We start from the raw sequence: 19,069 nt of genomic DNA, 5'->3' as shown, positions 1-19,069 counted from the left end.
GTGCAAGAGAAAGTTAGAGGTGTGGAGAGATCGTACTCTTTTCAAAGTTAGCTGAGCAGGTTGGAGCTGCTATGGGGCTCGTTTAATTGGTATTTATGCAGCAAACAACAGGCTGGCATTCATTTTGGCAACACTGTGTGCCAATCTTTGTGTAACAATGTTCCATTGTCTTCAGGCATGAGGCACAGTATACTCACTGTACACACAGGTTCTGGCTCACCACTAGTGGTAGCAATGATGTTTTCCCTTCTAAGTTTCTTTCTTACCATCTTCCTCGTGTAGTTAGAATGCCCAACATAAAGAGGACCTTGGACTTTAATCTGGGAAGTGGAGTTGCTCTGTCTCAGTATCTTAAAAAGAAGATGCTGCTTGGATTTATCTTTTAACTGAACCCATAGCAAAAACCTGGCCACATCTCCATGCCTGCAGAATAGGCTAGCTTTCAAAGGTTCAGGAAACTTGCTGCTTTCTTGACAGAATCTGATTGTACAGCATCAGACTCACACATGTAGTTTTCTCAGGAGGGACAGTCATGCCATGTTGTTCCAGGAGAAGATGTGAACAGAGAGTCAGCTGGATCACATTGTTTCTATCACAAGAACAGGTTTTCTGTCTGCTAGGAATTGAATTTAGATTTGATTTCCTTTTCCTTTCCTTTCCATCCCCCCCCCTTCCTTTTTTCCTTCCTTCCCCTCTCCCTCCTTCCTTTTTTCTTCTTGGCTCAGAGAGATGTTTTGATTTTCATTTCTACTTGGTGCTTTGACAAGTTGTGATAAATTCACTGACTAAGAACCTTGAGCATGATGTATTCTTATCCCAGGACCTGCCTTCTGAGTGGTAGGTACTGCTAATGGAGTGATGTGAGGGACACTGCTGAGAGGCTCTTGGTTCATGATAACTCCTGACTTTGGTTTGTTACATTACCTATTTTAACCACTGTTAGATATGTTTCTTTGGTAAAGAAATTATGGATCTCTTGGAAATTGTCTTATAAATGTAGATGTTCCAGTTGCGGGATGACACTAATGTATCTTTAGGTTTTGATACCTGTTAATGAATCAACTCACTCCCTGGGGAGGGCCAAGGTAACGGGAGAACCAGGTCTTAAGAGTGTAATCTGTAGGACACATCAGTCCTGAGGGAGGGAGGAGATACAGGTCTGGGAGAGGAAGGAACAGGTGAGCACAAGTGAGAAGATATAGGAGAGCCCAAGAAGAGTATGTGGAGATTATTCACGTGTGTTGCCAATTTCACATTTTCCAGGCATGACTATGGCTAAAGATGGAAATCTGGCTGTTTTTTGGCTAACTTTTCCAGTGATAATGACCTTCATGTTAGAAGCTGGGCATTATATCCTATATACAACTTAGGAAGGTTTCCTATTGTCCTCTTTTCACTGCTGAAGAATATCTTGTCACCACTTCCTTCAGAATAGCCCTTTTGATGCTTCAAGTGTCCACGACCTTCAGTTCTCTAGGTCAGATACTGCACTTCCATTGACTTTCCCTCTTGGGTCTTTCCAGTTTTCCTTTGGTCTCCTTTGACTCCTTAGACACATGACTTGTTAGGGTCTGGCCAGCTCTGAGTGTGATGGCAAAGTGGTTTCCCAGGTCTTCTAACGTAAAACACAAGTAAAATATTTAAGTTCTAGGACTGATTGTTAAACTAATAGTATCCATGTACATTCTTAATGGCACTTGGCAGTTTATGAAATACTTTTATGTACATTATTATGTCATTTGACTTCACAGTCTTGGGAGGTGGCCGGGAATCATTCCTCAGTTTAGAAACAAACTAGTCCCAGGTTAAGTGACTTGCGCAATGCCATATAGGAAGTACAGGGGGAGAGGGATTAGAATCAGGGACCTCTTGGACCCCAGGATACCACTCTCATGTCCACAGTATCCATCATGGTCTCCTGAACCCAAGGGGCATGAAGTAAGGGAAAGAACATAGCAGCAGTTCTGCACTTGAGTTCTGGCCCAAGATTTTGGACACATTCATATAATCTTTCTGTTTTTAGGTTCCTCATATCCCAAATGGGGGCCGTGATACCAGTCTTACAGGTGTATTTTGTGAAGGAAATGAGATCATGTGTGTGAGGCTCCAGGTGTACTGTGGGCATTCCATAAGTGTTGGTTTCGCTCCCTTTCCCTCTTCTTATAAGATACATACTATAAAAGTGGCTTCTCATTAGTTTAACTGTGGTCTTTTTATGCGATAGCTGTGTTATTGAAAAAACCTGCACAAATTGAATTCTGCTAAATCAGATTGCATTTTAAATGCATGGGGGATTTAGCTATTTAAGGGAAACCTGTGGTGAATTCTTTTGTAATGCAAATAATCACCTTCTAATTTATCTGTTTAGTAAGTTGAGCTGCTCATGTATCAGATTTTCTTAATATGGGGCTTGCTTGTACAGAAGAGCTTTCACAACCCTCTCTCACTGATGGGAAAAAGTCACTCAGCTTGCAAACAAAATCAGTTATTGTGTTCAGCTGGCAAAGCCTTGCTCTGGTGTTTGAGCGTAATCTCATGCCCTTATTATTAAATAATAGAATCTCAGAACGGGAAGCTGGAAGATACCTTAGAGATCACATGGTCCATCTCACTCATTTCACAGATGAGGAAATGGAAGCACACAGAGGTGAAGTGACATATTCAGTGTCGCCAGCCGGTGACCGTCAAACAAGGATCCAATTCCAGGCCTCTGTTGACAGGGGAGGGCTCTGCCTGGCCCATCCGTGCTCTGGGGCACCCCCAAGATTCCAGGGCCATACACCCATGCCGTAGCATGGGAGACGATAGACAAATGTGATGCATTTTCTAAAGCAACCTAAGAGAGCTTGCAAGTGTGGGCAGTTTCAATTGAAACTGCTAGATTTGCCATTTTGAGTTGATGACAATATTCAGCTTAACCTTTTTGTTAAAGAGCTGAATGGAATCCAGCATAGGGATGCTGTTTGGCCTTTTTAGGAGTAAAAAATCACAATTCTTGGCTAATGATATTCCTCAGTGAGGATTTTACCATACCGTGTCTTAAAAGCACTTGCCAAGTGCTGGAGGAGGACGTGCTGACAGACCTGATGGGTCCCATGTGGGAGGGTGGGTTTGTTCTCAACCTGGCGTCAGGCTCGCCAGGAACCCTGGTTGGAAGCAGAGGTTTGGACAAACTATACTTGATATTCTCAACCCTTTGAGAGATTTGGAAATCACCCTGCCCTGAAAATGCCCCCAGATTGTCTCCTCCTAATTAGCACATTATTTTTCTTCAAGGGTTAGGGCTACCTGTTGAAGATCTACACATTTCTGTAAGCTTTCAGAGGAGGGGAAGCACCTTCATCCTCACCGGGGCTTTCACAGCCAGTCTCTGCAGCGCTGAGGGCTTTCTGAAGGACAGACCCGTCCTGGGGGCCTGAGGATTTTGACTGTGGTGCCATTTACTAGCTCAGGGCTTTGGGTCATACTCAACCTTTCTTTTCTCATTTCTACCAGAGCTAATGATGGGTGTATGAAAATTCATGAGCCACTGTGTTACACACTTGGGACTTTGGTAGAAGAGAAGGTGTGTAGACAATAAAGAGAAGCAGAATTCAGGGTCCTGGCCCTTGAGGAGCTGTCCTTACTGCTGGCCTTTCAGGAAACAGAGCACTCTTAGGAAGTCACAGACTCAAGTTCCAGCCAGAGGTCTTCTCCCCGGGCCAGCAGGGACTTTTGGTGAAGTGCTAATGATGTATGATGGTGTTCCTTATACTTAAGACTGGCTGGAAGGGAGTGAACAGAAAGGGCTTTGGGGGTTAATGATTCAGCCTTCTCAAAGATCTTGAAGCCCTTCCTGTGGGCTCAGAAATAGTGCAAGGCATCTGCTCCCCTCAGAGGTTGATTTCAGGATTGCAGACCTCACACCTCCTTGAAGAAGTCCGTCAGCCCAGGTGAAGTTTGTACCCATTCCCAGAGGAAGGTCTGTTTGAGAGAAAAACTGTTTTATTCTAAATCTAGCACAAAGCATGAAGTAGAACTATTTAGTTTTATAGTACAAAAAGGTCATTATTTCTTTAAAACTCATGGAGCCCAAGTAGGATGAGTTTAGATTGAAGCTCACAAGAATTGCATAAGAGTAAGATTAGGCAATGTAAGATTATATAATGAAACTGAATTTATGTGGTTTTCCACAAACTTTGAAATAGATTTTTTCCTTAGAATTTAAAAGGGAAACTAAACCTTTTCAGCTGTCGAGAGTCTGATTTTTATGACAATGTATCAGATTTTGATATAATTGCAATATTTCAGTATTTTGTAAGTAGTTCTGATTTTAATTTTAAAGTGACAAAATTCAGTAAAAACCTCACCAACTAGGCAAATATAGAAAAAGTTGCTCTGCATTGTGGAAAATGAGTTACAGACTAAATCAGCAATGACAACTCCTGTTTACTGAGCACGTACCCTGTGCCAGGTACTGTGTCTTCTGTGTGTGCTGTGTGACAGGTTCTGTCATCCCCTTACAAGAAAGCCAAGCTTTAGAGAGGTCATGTACTAATAATTCTATGCTGCAGAGGAGGGAACTTAAGCAAAAATTCAAGTGAACTGTCCAATAAATAACAACCAAGATGGAACCTCTTGTTTTCCGTGTAAGTGCATTCATCCACCAAATAAAATGAATTCTTGCCTCACTGCTGCTCATCCTCAACCTCTCCTTAACTTAAAGCTCTAAACAGACTGATGAGATGCTGAAAAGACTAGAAATTATTACAAACACAAATACTTTTATAAGAAACTCGATTTTATTAATTCCAGGACTGTACAGCCAGTGGAACTGGGTTAATGCCACAGGAGCAGGGAAGGATGATTTGTAATTAACAGATGGACTGTTTTTATGTTTGTGTAATTGAAAACCGTTTATTCTCTTAAGTACTTAGGAGTGGCTTGGTGTAATGAAGAAAGGCTGGTCTTTGGAGAACAACAGGTGCCCTTCCTTCCCCTTCTTTTCCCCTTTAAACATTTATCCTTCACATATCCATTTACTCTGTGCTCTGTCAGAAGGGGTACGTTAAGGGTCAGCCTAGCCATGTGGACTTGGTCTCAAGCTCTGAATTAGTGATCAGAGTTAATGAGGTTTTATTGTCTTACAACAGGTCTTCCTTGTGAAACTGTAAAACATAATCCTACGTCTCTTAATGGGTGGCTGATGTAATTTATGGTCCCTCACTTAAATGGTTTTATCCAGGAAGTCAAGCTAACTTTCTAAGTGTTTCCTTTTGTGGAATGCCTGAGGTCAGGCTATTGTCAAATCACAGAATTTCTGAGGGAGAAGCAGCTGCTAGGAGAATGGAGCATGAGGGAATATCATTCAAGTGGTGAGAAAAATCAGAAAAGGACCAAGTATTTTGGGGCAGGATAGAGGGAATCTAGGGCTTAGCCTGTGCCAGGAGGCAGGGGATGCTTGTCATAGGCAGAATAGAACCCTATCAGCAGAATGGGCCATTGGCTGTATTTCTGAGTGTACTCCAGGTATATGCTCAGAAATCCAGGGCAGTGGGCTATGACGAACCCCCCTTTTCTAATCTGAAATTGAAGAAAAGTACAGCTTTCTCTGAAAGCTTTTGGACATATGTTCAGTTATCCTCTAGGGAGGCAGTATACTTTCCTTTGGGACAGGGAGTGTGGAATGAAAATTTTATGAACTGGAAATTAAACAAGTGAATGGAAAATACAACCAGATGTTGGTTGGCTAGGTTAGAGGAGAGTTGTCCAAATTTCAGGCTTCAAACATATATACATCAGAAACGAGCCTTCAATTAACCATCCTGCCAAAACAAGTTAGTGTTGTTTATTCTCTTAATTATACATGTGTTTCAAATATCAGATTCCCTTATGTTAAGTCAGTTTTTGCTTTCAGTTAAACCTCCTCAGAAGTCCTTTGAAAGAATCTCGTGGAATTCTTTAGGATTGAAGGTCCTAGAACAAACTTTTTCTATAGATTTGCTGGTAGATGTTTTCACTTTAGGTTATTTCTAATCTTGATGAAATAACTGTTTTCCCCACTGAGTCAGACAAAATTAAGAAGCTCTTCAATTGATCTCCAGCTCTGATTTGCTCCTAGTGATTCTAGGATCAAAGAGTGTTTACTTCAGAACTATAAGCATACCCATTGCTTCCATCCCAACAAATTCATAGGGATATCTTCACACATAACCCTCCCCATGTATTTCATTTTCAAGTCTTTGTTTTGTTATTAGAGAACAATGAGATAATTTATATGGAATAGCTGACGTTCTATGTTAAATCTTTTCACAAGCTATAAAACTTATACATTTTGGACTCCTCGGGTGGATTTCTTTCTTTCTTTTCTTTTGTGTTTGAGTAATCACTTTTTCCCACTGGGCAATCTGAGGCACCAAAAAAATGAAATTAACAGATGACTAGCTTGTTGAATACATCACAGAAAATAAACTTTCATTATGATTTTGTGGACAACATTTAAATGCTAAATTCAGACAGCTGTAAAAAGTAAAAGCAGATTTGAAAAGAAATAGTGCCATCAATCACAGGATTTTTACCCTCATGGAAATTGGATTTATTGAAATAAAATGGTAAATAAAAATACTTTCTGGCTTGGGAGAATCAACCTAGTTTCTGATACTTTTCTGTTTCCCTTGCTCCAAAAGTGTCATCAATCTCTCTGTTTAGATGCAGTGCAGCCAGGTGTTCAGAATCATAGGGGGACAAAAAAAAATTAGTTTCTCACTGAATAGGGGAAATGAAACAACAAACAAAAAAAGAGGTTGGTGTAAACAGAACTTAAACATATGAAAAATGTAGACCCGTTGAACTGAACCCTGTTTTTCCCTCCCCCTGCCCCCCAGGAATAATTCTGCTACAGGGCTGACTTCAAGGACGTGAATTGTTGACCTCATCCCACCTTCAGAACCTCAGCTGTTATTCTAATTTTTGCACCATTCCAGGCAAGTTGACTTTATATGGAAATAAAATTGAACCTTAGGGGTCTGATGGAAATTCACTGTGACATTGAAATCAAGAAAACTTGCTGAAACCCACAGAGCCTTTTCCCCCATGGGCCCTGATGGTAGCCTCCAGAAGGTGCAGCCTCTGGTGGTGCCCCTTCTTCTGTGGCAAGAATAAACTCTGGGTCTTGGGTTGCAACACCACCTGTGGAGAAAATGGTATGCGAGGGAAAGCGATCAGCCTCTTGCCCTTGTTTCTTCCTCCTGACGGCCAAGTTCTACTGGATCCTCACAATGATGCAAAGAACTCACAGCCAGGAGTATGCCCATTCCATACGAGTGGATGGGGACATCATTTTGGGGGGTCTCTTCCCTGTCCACGCAAAGGGAGAGAGAGGGGTACCTTGTGGGGAGCTGAAGAAGGAAAAAGGGATCCACAGACTGGAGGCCATGCTTTATGCAATCGACCAGATTAATAAGGACCCTGATCTCCTCTCCAATATTACTCTGGGTGTCCGGATCCTTGACACGTGCTCCAGGGACACGTATGCTTTGGAGCAGTCATTAACATTCGTGCAGGCATTGATAGAGAAAGACGCTTCCGACGTGAAGTGTGCTAATGGAGATCCACCCATTTTCACCAAGCCTGACAAGATTTCTGGTGTCATAGGTGCTGCAGCAAGCTCCGTGTCCATCATGGTTGCTAACATTTTAAGACTTTTTAAGGTAGGTGAAGGCATTGTCTTTCTGATCATTGTGACAAGACAATAAACTGTTCTGGCTCCAACCACAGGTGTAAGAAGAACGTGAACATGGTGAAGATGCTCATAGACCCTCTCAGGGTCACCAGGTTACTCAACTAGAGGGTTCTGTGTCTGGGTTTATACATGTGTTGATTTAGCTCCATTACTTAATTGGATTAATTATGACTCTTTTTTCCTCCCTGAACAAACAGGTGATAATTTCTGTGACATGTTGAGTCCTTAACATCTTGGGATATCCTCCTTATTGATTCTCATTTTAAGTCAAAGCAAGTATTTTTAGAGAGTATAATGAAATCTTAGCACATTTTTCATGTAAAACATTTCTATGGTGTTTGAGATATAAGATAATTTACTTGGTGAAGCTTCTTTAAAGTGGAATGCTCTGTTATGACAAAAGTTCCTGTATGAAGAAACAGTATTTATTACTAATGTGTGGATGGAAATGACACCCTGGGATATAAGATGGCCATAAAATTGTCAGGTTTATAATAGCTACAATAGAGCAGAACCTCATTAATTCAGACTGCTCTGATGCAGACTTGGAATAATTATATATAATTCATATTAAGTTAAAAGTTCAAGTTTAGCAGAATAATTCAAGCCTTTCTGATATAGGTTTGATGATCTATTACCTATAAATTGCATTTATATACTGAGTAAAATTGGCAAAATAAGATGGAATAATCCTTTGAAAAGTATAAAGTGCCATAAAAATAAAGTTGTTGTAACTCACCATCTTTCATTAACTTTATCATTTTGTTTATCAATATCTATTATGTAGTGTTCTATAGGAGACAATTGTTTGAATTGAAAATACTTTTTACTGGTTTCTTAGTGGGACATGACTTTTCCAACTTATTCTGAATTAATGAGGCTTTGTTTTATATTGTGAGAAACTGTTCCTGTGCATATTATATTTAAAGATATTAAAAGAATATGGAGAAATTGGACAGGTGACTGATACAGTGACAAAAATGAACAAATTGATGGAAAATTTACTTCACAAAAAAGATGACAGGAATTGAATCGAAAGCTCTTGGTTTGGGAAATATCTTGGGGGACCATCTAGTCTGGTTCACTTTGTAGGCTGGAATCTTCTTTGTAACCTCCCCCTAAGTGGCCGTCCAGCTTTTGTATGAATCGCTTTAGTTTAGAAGACAGAATGCTAAGAGGCAGCCTAATGACCATTTTCAGGCTGATGAAATTTTCTGAAATGAGGATGCTGAGCAGAAGCTCTCTGTGTCTAAGGAGTATTGAAGAGGCACAAACCAGGCTTCAAGGAATGTTGGAGACATTTCGAAGGACATTGGGAAGACTTTTGGCAATGATAAGGACACAAGATTAAAATAGGCAGCCAAAGGTGCTCGAATTTGTCATTTCTAGAATAATTTCTCTTGGGCTAGCTGACCCCTTGCCTGTACGGGATTTTCCAGATTTCTCACCACATCCGGGAACCTAGAATTTCTCCTCAAAGTCTCAATTCTGAGCTGCATGCCATTTTGTGCTCTGTGATGGTATCCAGTTTTAGCTACTTTCCCAGCATCTTTTTCCTCTCTGATTTGATTTGTCTTCCCAGTTGCTCCTAAGCATCTTTTTTCTGTTCTTAACTCAGCAGTGTGGCTCAACAACACCCACATGTTACATACATTATGTTATGTTATGTTATGTTATGTTATGTTATGTTATGTTATGTTATGTTATGATGTTACATTTGTTATATTATTTTGTTTTGTTTTTATTTTGTATTGTTTTGTTTTATTCTGTTTAGTTTTTAGAAGTTTTAAATTTTAATCCCAGTATGGTTAATATATAGTGTTATGTTAGTTTCAGGGGTAAAATATAGTGATTCAACAATTCTGTATGTTACTCAGGGCTCATCATGATAAGTGTACTACTCTTAAATCCCCATCACCAATTTCAACCTCCTTCCACCCTCTGGTATTTGCTATAGTTAAGAGTCTTTTTCTTGGTTTCTCTCTCTCTCTCTCTCTCTCTCTCTTTCTCTTTCTCTCTTTCTCACTCACTATTTCCTTAACAACACCCACTTTTTGAGAAGAGGGAAACCTTCATGAGCATCTTTTCCCTGCCTTCTGTTACCCTCCCCTTATATACTAAATTCTGGTTCCCAGCAATCCCATCATAATTCCTATGAATCCTGTCTCCTTCGTATAGTCTGATGGCCAGCCAAAAGTAGACAAGGATTTGAGAAGTGGGGTATTGGTGATAATTGCTTATTTGAACCTTCTAAAGATTGTAAACATTAATTTTACTATAGAATCAGCTTATCTATAAAATGGGGATAATAACATCGTGTTGTTATGCCCAGAATTCGTGATCCCCAAAGACCACCAGGGAGCCGAGTCCAATGCAAAAGCAAAAGAGCCTTTATTCGAGCTAGCTCAAGCTCAGTCCCCTACCTGCACCGAAGCAGCGGTGAGATACGGGGGGGGGGGGGGGGGGGGGGGGGGAGCGAGTTTCAAAAGCACAAAGGTTTTATAGGGGTCTAGGGGCAGCCGATTGGCTGGGGAAGGGTCAGAGTCCTGTTATGCAGGTTGCTGGGTGTGTTTTGATCAGGAAGTTTGAACGGGTGAGCGGGAGGTTACTCAAGGGGAGGAGGCGCGATCTGAGGTTTCTGCAATTTTCCCGAAAAGGGGTCATGTCGGGGACATAGTCACTCAAGGTGGAGAACACAGAACAAGATGGAGTCGGCCGGCGTAGGCCCGCCCTTTCAGTGTTAGGTTTTGGGATGGATTTAATGAGAAAATACAGGTGAAGGGTTCCACCGGTACCCATGTCCTTTGCCTCCTTGAGCTGCCAAAGGGACCTTCAGGCCATCTGAAGGTTTTGTTTTTATGCGGTCTCAACCTAACTTCCCTCTGCTCCATTCTTCTTCATTGGCTGGCCAATTCTCTCCTTACTGTCATGAATAATTCCGGAGGGACTTTATTTGACCAGGTGGGAGAATTACCATTGATTCCCTGGGCAGAGTCCAGTACTCCAGGTCAACTCTTAAGATAGTGGTCAGCACAATAGAGGACTGTTCTTGCCACCCTTGACCAAATCCTAGGGAGTGGGTGACTTTTAGCCACGAGGGGTGTTAGCTATGGTAAGTATCATAACTAAAATGAGTACACTGGCACAGAGTGAGCATTTATTATGTGGAAGCAAATGTATTTATCAATCAAATTACTGGGGCCTAAAAATTGTATCTTTCAAAAGTAAGTGACAGAATGTAGGTACTTAGCTTATCTTCCAGCTGAACCTAGAACCACATGAATGGGAACTGGATAATTGTAACTTATATTGTTTTGCTACTTTAATTTGCTTTGATGATTTATGTGAGACCTCCAGTCAGCACTCTACACTGATATTAATCATGAAATGATGAAGTCATCGGAATAGAAAATGTCTCACTTTATGTGTGAATGCATTCTGTTTAAACACGTATGTTGGGACTGCCATGAAATGTTAGAATAGTTAGCAAAGGAATGGTTAACAAATTAATGCATTGGAGATTGGCTTACAATTTCTTTTTGAAAAATAATAGTGTGATTAAGCCAAATGCTATGACTTGAATAAAAGTGAACATTTGGGACAGCTTTATGGCTCTTGGGCCGCTTCAGGACAGCGTAAGACCCACAGAATCTAAAAAGATGTACAGATATCAATATATTGCCACTTATTCCTAGATTAATGGAGTTAAAAAAAGGTAGAGAATCATGGTTTGAAAACACACAAACAAAAGTGATGATAAGGATGCAAAGGCCTTAATTAATGAATTCACTCACTGTCCTGTTTAACAATAAACATTAGTTGAAGGTTTTAGAGTGCAGCCAGAACCTGTTTTAAAATTGTATAGAAAATACTTGTGCTAAAAGTGGAAGTAATATCCAGATGTCTTAGTTGTCTTTTTTTTTTGGACAACCCTGGAATAGCCTTGTCTTCACCTGCTATATCTGCCGGGGGTAAGTCACGTGGGAGACAAAGGCCTCCAGGCATCTCCCTCTTACTTCAGCCTTGCTCCTCCTGTGGCAGCTTCTCCTGTACCCTGTATCCTTCTACGTTCTAATCAAATCCTGGTTGCAAGAAAGGAGCTATGTATCATCAGTCATCTGCATATAGTATGTCTGTGTTTAAGCCAGGAAGATTCTATTTTCCGCAGGATCGCTAACAGCGGGATGAGATAAATTGTCTTTGTGAAGGGGGTTCAGGCAACCGTTGGAGAGGTTCATTTAGCTCCTCCACCAGAGACTATACCTCGTGGGTGGCCACCTCCTTTGCCCAGGAGCACAGCTGGCCCTACTCCTTTCTAGAGGGAAGAGATGTTGTTCTATTTTTGCTTCTCTTCCTACCAAAACCCAGAAACTAATGAAAAAAAGAGCCTTCTTAACTTCAGAGGCGAGTTGGACAGGAGGCTGGAGCTAGAAGCTGTCCTGTGGTCTCTGCCCACAGGACAATGAATGCTCTGCCAAACCAGTGATTTTCATCCTCCTGAGGTGAGGTTTACACGGCTCTCTCTCCTTATTGCCCTCTCGGGGTGTGTTGACTTATCAAAACCAACTCCGAGGCTTCTCAAATGACAGGATCCAGTGTGTGAGTATACGCCTCCCCTTCACCCCCAGGATCATTTCTATGGATTGAAGCGTTTCACATTTCTTAGGTGTGTTGGGAGTGAAAACAAGTTTGATAGCCACAGATGAAGACTTCAATGATCTGAACTTTTTAGAAGCACTGCTGTGCCTTAAAACACACACATGTCATATATGGGCTAATATGGGGGCAGAGTGGTCACTTCAGTGATTGTTTAATCCTTACAGCAAGTTAATGGTTTTAGATAATAGTAGTATCAATTAGGATAATGTGACATGTAACTGCAGAATAGCAAACCAGAACTGCTTCACCCCATGTATCTAGAGGTGAAAATGCCACCCTAGTGGCTCTTGTATTGCAGAGACACCGATGAAAAGAGGGGCCAGGCTCTCGGAGATTATGTAGTTTGGAAAGAATTAAAGAAGAATTAGGGGGCCGTTTGGAAATGTTGACTGAGAAGCCCATAATTTAAATTATTTTTTAAAAAGTAATTTTGAGGAATTTTCATATGTTTTATAAAGAGCTTAGATTTCCCCCCTTTTCTAGAACATTTTCCAGCCTTTGCCTTTAAATTAGAGCAATTCTGTTCCTCAAAACACTAATCATATACTTACTTTGAGCAAAGATTGAACATTCTAAGTTAAAAATAACATCGATGCTTGGAGGTAACCATTCACATTAGTGTCCATGTAGATGCAGCTGGGTAATAAAAGGACAATGTTAGATACAATTTCTCTTCCTTTTGTTTTTCTAGTTAACTTTACCTAGAGAATGAACTTTCTACTCTTGAAGGATAGTTAAGTAGTCTTTAGTATCTACTTCCCAAAGCAATAAAATGAGACTTAAATAGAAATCCTCTTGTGGGTGGGATAATTTCTTTCCATGTGCAAGTGTTCTGGTTATAAATGGCTAAAACTGACTTTAATGTTAAGTAAATGAAGTGCAGTGAAATATCCCATTACCCTGGGAGTCTTCACCTACCTTGCTCTGTTTACAAAGGTGTTTTCTTCCAAGAGACTCTATGAATGGTAGCAACCACTTCCATAAAGACAAGCATTTTGCAAGTTTTTTTTATTGCATACAATGGACTTTATTAACTGTAAACTCAGACGAAATAAATCTGCCATAGTTGGGCTCATCTTAGTTAGATGGACAGATATATGTGCCCAATCAGTAAACTCAGCAGGAGGTAACATTTCTTGTTAAATATTACTTGATGGCAAATAAATTGAAAGATGAACTCTTTAAGCCAATCCTTTGCTACTGTAGGAAGCTCTAATTTAACTTTGTAAGGAGCCCACTCACCTCAAATGAGAGATGATGGGTACTCTCTCTTATAGTGGCTCTAAGTGAGAGTGTTGGGGGAAGTGAGCATTGCCCCTGGTCACTGGCACTTCAACTTGGAGTCAGATAATAAATATTTATAAATATAGATGTAATACAGACTTGGTAATATTAGTTCGCTTCTTAAAACCCCTTAATGGCTACCATTAGCTCCAGGATGAAGGTCTACATCTACTTTGGGAAGTCTTTTCTCACTTCTCTTGACTAGATTAAGTTTCCTTGTTTACGTGTAACAAAGCTCCAGTAGGGCAGGATATATCTATGATATATATGAAGGCATGGATCTCTTGTTTGTTGCTATATTTCCAGCACCTAGCATGGACCTGTCTGGGAGTCAATAAATATTTGCGAATGAATGAATGAATGAATGAATGAACTGTATCTCTCTACCTCCTCCATCTATACTCTCTCCCTCACCCCAGGCCCAAACATTGGAAATAATCTGTGTTGGGTAGATAGGACAGAAATGGAATTTTATTTGTTTTACTTTTATACTCTTCGAGAGAAAGGAACAGAAGGAGGAAGCAGTGCGGAAAGTAGGAGACATAGTATATTTTGGGAGTTACTATTTTCATGTGCTTCCTCATATTCCTACAAATCCACATTTTCCCTAAACAGTTTTTTAAAATTAAAAATTTAATAAGCAAAAGACATTAGCACATTCTCATTTTGAAAAGTTTAAGCAATGGATAAGTAAATAGTGTAAAATGGAAGGAGATCACATCTAAACCCATATCTATTAGTAAAATTATATACACAGACACATAATTTTATTAAAAGATATATGTCTTATGACTTTTTTCATGGAATAATAATCTGGGAGACATTTCCATTTTGTTAGTATAGTTCTGTGTCAGTAATTTTCAACCATGGCTGCACATTAGCATTACCTGGATAGCTTAAAAAAAAAAAAAGGGTGCTCACACTCTATCTGAGACCAGTGAAATTGGGGTGGGACCCTGGCATTGTTATACTTTAAATAACTGTTAGGTGATTCTAATACTTGTGTAGGATTGAGAACTAGGAACTCTTTTTTTTTTTTAACAGCTGCTTGGGTTTTGATTATATGAATAGACCATAATTTATTTAAAAAATCCCTTAGGGATAGGTTACTTCCCTTTGATTTCTTAAGATTATTTGTCATTTGAAAAAAAGTTAAAACAGTACTAGAGGCTCATCTCAACACAATAGCTCAAGTGAATTTTGGAACCATAGGGCCCCTTTATGGAACAACAAAGGGGCTGAATTAATGAATTTACCAAAACACCTTGCTATAAGACAGACTCACAGGCACACATCACAAACTGTGGCTGTTGATGACATTAAGTAAGAGAGTCAGTGTAGGGGGTCATGTGCTTGAAATGCTGAGGGAGCATGATGACTCTTGTTGGGTGCAGCAGATTTTAAACTTGGTGAATTTAAGTTAATCTTACTTTCCTTTTTTCTAGCTGTGTAGGGTCTGAAATCCTACAGTGAATTCTGAAGATATCTTAAGAGCTTGCTTAGTGATTAATGCCTAAATTTTGAGTATTTTAAATAATGAGGTTGTTTTGAAAATAGGAATCTTTCTAAGAGAATGGCTTGTGACTGGATGCTGTCTGTCTATCTATCTATTCATTCTGCTCATGAATATTTGTTGAGCAGCTATGATAGGCCAGGTTAAGGTTAATCTTCACTGTGGGGCTAGAGAAGGAACAAGAAAAATCTATGTCCTCACGGGAGTTTACATTCTGGTGGGTGTAGAAAATATGAGGTGTACAAATAAATGTAGACAGAGAGTGACCATGTCATAAAGAAAATAAAGGAGGTGGGCAAAACAGGGCATGAGCTTGGGTGGCAGGGAGGGCCCCTCTGTGAGGTCACCATGGAATGATAGGACAAAGCCAGTCAGTTAACAACTAGGAGAAAAGCATCCAGATAAATCTTTCTTTTTCTCCAAGCTCCCCCTCAACCCAGGCCCTGGTCTGAGAGTATCTCAAAGGAAACCAAGTCTTGGAGAATGAAGCCCCTGTCCCACCCCCTCTCTCCCCACCTTTATTGTCTAGGTATTCAGAGCCAGGATAGACGGATACAGGAGACTGGGATGGGAAAGGATCTACAGGGCCTCTTCTTTTCTGACTGTGGCACCAGGGACACAGGTCTGATACCCTGCCTTTTTTTTTTTTTTTTTAATATTTATTTATTTATCTTTGAGACAGAGATAGAGCACAAGCAGGGGAGGGACAGAGAGAGAAGGAGAGAGGGAATCTCAAGCAGGCTCCACACAGTGCAGAGCTGGATCTCACAACCCTGGGATCATGACCTAAGCCGAAATCAAGAGTCAGATGCTTAACTGACTGAGCCACCCAGGTGTGATTCCCTGACTTTTGAGAAACCTGGCCCCTACCCCATCTCCCTCACTCAACTGTCCCTAAAGCCTCAGGCCAAGCCAGACCCCAGGGCTAAGTCAGCAGGTGCCACCATGTCGGGTCCTTAGGCCTCTTGGTGTCTCAGGAGCACTGCCTATATGGGTGAGGTCTCCTGAGCATCCTTATTGATTTGAAGTCCAGGTCCTTGGGAATCCCAAGAGTGGGACCAGTCCTCAGGATTTTGGAGAACATGACATCACCAAAGAGGCTGACCCTTCTCCTAGCAGGCTGGACAACACCGTAGGAAGAAGGGAGCCTGGGACCTCGCAGGAGGGAGAGGGGAGCTGTGTGGGCACAGTGAGACTTCCAGGGTAGGTGGGCAGTCAGGGGTTGGAGGTTTCCAGGTCACTTCTTCCTGTCACCATCCCCTGTGTCTAGGCCAGCCATGTTGTGTGCGGCTGTGACCAGATGGACGACACTGATAAGAGACTTGAGCACAGTTATAGGGGCGGTGATCCAGAGGCCCACTTGGAAAAACCCACAGAGCCAACTCAAGGTCCCTCAGAGAAATTGAACAGGTGGAGGGAGCAGTAGAAGAGCTCATTTCCAGCACAAAGGATAAACAGATCAGGCTTGAGGCTTGATTAAGGGTTCGAGAAGCGTGTCTGTGGAAATCATCCAGAAGTCCGCTGAGTGAGTAGAAGGAGGAGGTCGTGAGGGGACAGCAGGGCATTAAGTAGAAAGAAACGATGGCTAAGGCAATCCTGCATAGCCTTGGGATGGACAGGGCAGACAGGGTGGAATCAGGAAGGCTGCCCAAGGCACCTTGCCCTCCCGTTTGATCTGGAGCCACCGGCAGCACTCACGGATGAAGTTAGGCACAAACAGGAAGATATTTTCACCTGGTGTCGTGGCAGCCCCCTTGCCGCCCCTGGGCCCCATCTGGAGGTGGCATCCGAGTCCCGGCCCCGCTGCGCCCTCACCCTCCAGCCCGGTGCCTCAGGCCAAGCCAACAAACAGTGCACAGGCCTCCATTGCCCCTGCCCTGGCTGCTATTTATTTTTTAAGAAGTTGTCTGAAAACCTCTCTAGAGCAAGTCAGGATACACACACACACACACACACACACACACACACACACACACACACACACAAGGAAAGTCCTATGCTCTTCTTTCTACCTACCCATTCAACCTAATTATTGCAGTGGTTGGTTTAAAAACAATTATTGGCATTATTTTTTTAGGAAGTTTTAGGTTTACAGCAGAATTGAAGATGACAGTGGTTTTATTTGGTTTCAGAACAGGTTCTTCCCAGACTCTCATCAAGATAACTTTTTGCAACCAAAGGTGTACCTTCCTAGGAAGACTTACAATCCAAAAGCTGTCCCCTGGCTCCTGCCCAGTAGTTCTCAAACTTTAGCATGCATCAAAACCACCCAGACAGCTTGTTAAAATACAGATTGCTGAGCCCCACCTTTCGAATTTGAGTCAGTAGGTCTGGGTTGGGGTCTAAGATTTTGCATTTCTAACAGTTCCCGGTGATGCTGATGCCGCTGTTTCGCAGACCACACTTTGAGAACCACTGCTCCATATAAATCACTTGCTGGCTGACTTAGCAAGTAAAAGTACACAAAACAAAAATGAGATTTAACAGTGTTCTGTCTGGCAGCAGACTTTTTTCTTTTGACTCATGCCTGGTTGGATTTCTGTTCATATTGGTCATAATCACAGCAGCTGCTATATGGATCCACTTTTAATTGTGTGCCCTTTTGGAAGTTGTGTTCCTTATTAAATAATGCATAGCTCAGGAGTAATGATCAGCATAATGGTCACTTGAACATGATTCCTAAAGCAGGGTCACTCAGATTACCACTTTTACTCATTTTTACTACCTGTGACAGTAGAGCAGACTGATTTAAGAAACTTAGACTGTAAGATACACATTAACTGGGAATTGAGAACAGTAAAAGAAGAAAGAGACTATGATTTGTCTCAGCTACCAGCAATTTGTCTTCAGAAACCATGACAGCTACCTCCTGATTCCCATTATGCAATGAGATTGCAAATAACATTCCACAGCAGTCTTAATCAATAGAGGGTCACAAGAGGCCCTTCTTTCCCCATGGTGGGAAAAAAATGGCCTTTTTACCAATTTAAGTGATAGAATACACTCTCTGGCAAAAGACAGAGACATCTCTTTTAGCTGTAATTGGGGATTTTCCTTATCTCTAAGCACTCTTCCTAACATAAAACATACACATAATCTTTGTGTATTTTAAGTACATGGTGAGCACCAGGCTGGTGGGGTGGGAAGGAGTCCAGGTATAGCATCATCCAAAGCCACCTTTATCTGTTTCCAGAATGAGGCCAAACTCTGCTGCTTTACTCCATTAGGCCCAGCAAGCTAATAGGCATGTGTTCTCCACGTTGGTCATTAGTCTCCTTCCAACACTCTCCTAGGCTTCCCTCTGTGCTTGGGAGGCGGGGTTCCTTGGTGTAACATAACCCCAGATCTATTGGTTATGTCCAGCTTCTGAGAATTCATGGGTCTGTCTCTGTGTCCCCCATAGTGCCACACTGGGCTTCCTTGGGATGTGAGGATGGTGATGTATTTTTGCTCCGGCTTCTCACCTTTGCTTCCTTTCAGGTAGACTGAGAGTAAACTCTAGCTTTGATTAGTGCTTGTACTATTTCTTACACTTTAAGTATTTACATTATGACAATTCTGTAAAAGTTCTCAAAGTAGTTTATTATCTTCGCTCTGAGAACGTTTGAATTTATATTGTTTATAAAGCAAATGGCATTTCATACTTATGCAGATTTGCTGTGCAGGTATTTGTGGCTTACAGATATTTATTACAAGGGGCTGTCTATTCACATTATAGATTATTATAATATGCTTATCTAGTGATGCTGATACTCTTGAGTAAAACAGATTAATATGAATTATATAAAATAGGTCAGGCTCTGAAGTCAGATTGCCTGGGTTCAAATTCTGATGTAATGCTTATTAGCTATATTACCTTAAGCAAGCTGGTTAATCTCTCTATCTGTAAAGAC

The 19,069-nt window shown here is 41.2% G+C and overlaps 1 protein-coding gene and 1 long non-coding RNA gene across 7 annotated transcripts in view; both read left to right on the top strand.

Annotated features, from left to right (window-relative positions):
* Positions 1 to 19,069, top strand: part of GRM8 (glutamate metabotropic receptor 8) — a 768,989-nt gene that overhangs the window by 4,535 nt on the left and 745,385 nt on the right. For all 6 annotated transcript variants that reach the window (XM_045052711.1, XM_019825761.3, XM_019825760.3 and 3 more), the window contains exon 2: positions 6,864 to 7,688. In XM_045052711.1, coding sequence (XP_044908646.1) covers positions 7,179 to 7,688 — 510 coding nt within the window. In that variant the 5' untranslated portion in view covers positions 6,864 to 7,178. The remainder of the gene's footprint in view (positions 1 to 6,863; positions 7,689 to 19,069) is intronic.
* LOC109497584 lies at positions 14,822 to 17,665 on the top strand. The gene is made up of 2 exons (XR_002153874.3): positions 14,822 to 15,798; positions 16,447 to 17,665. It is a non-coding gene; the product is annotated as an uncharacterized LOC109497584 (long non-coding RNA).

Source organism: Felis catus, chromosome A2 (assembly GCF_018350175.1).
Source record: "Felis catus isolate Fca126 chromosome A2, F.catus_Fca126_mat1.0, whole genome shotgun sequence".
NCBI lineage: Eukaryota > Metazoa > Chordata > Mammalia > Carnivora > Felidae > Felis > Felis catus.
This window is presented reverse-complemented; position numbering and strand designations above follow the sequence as displayed.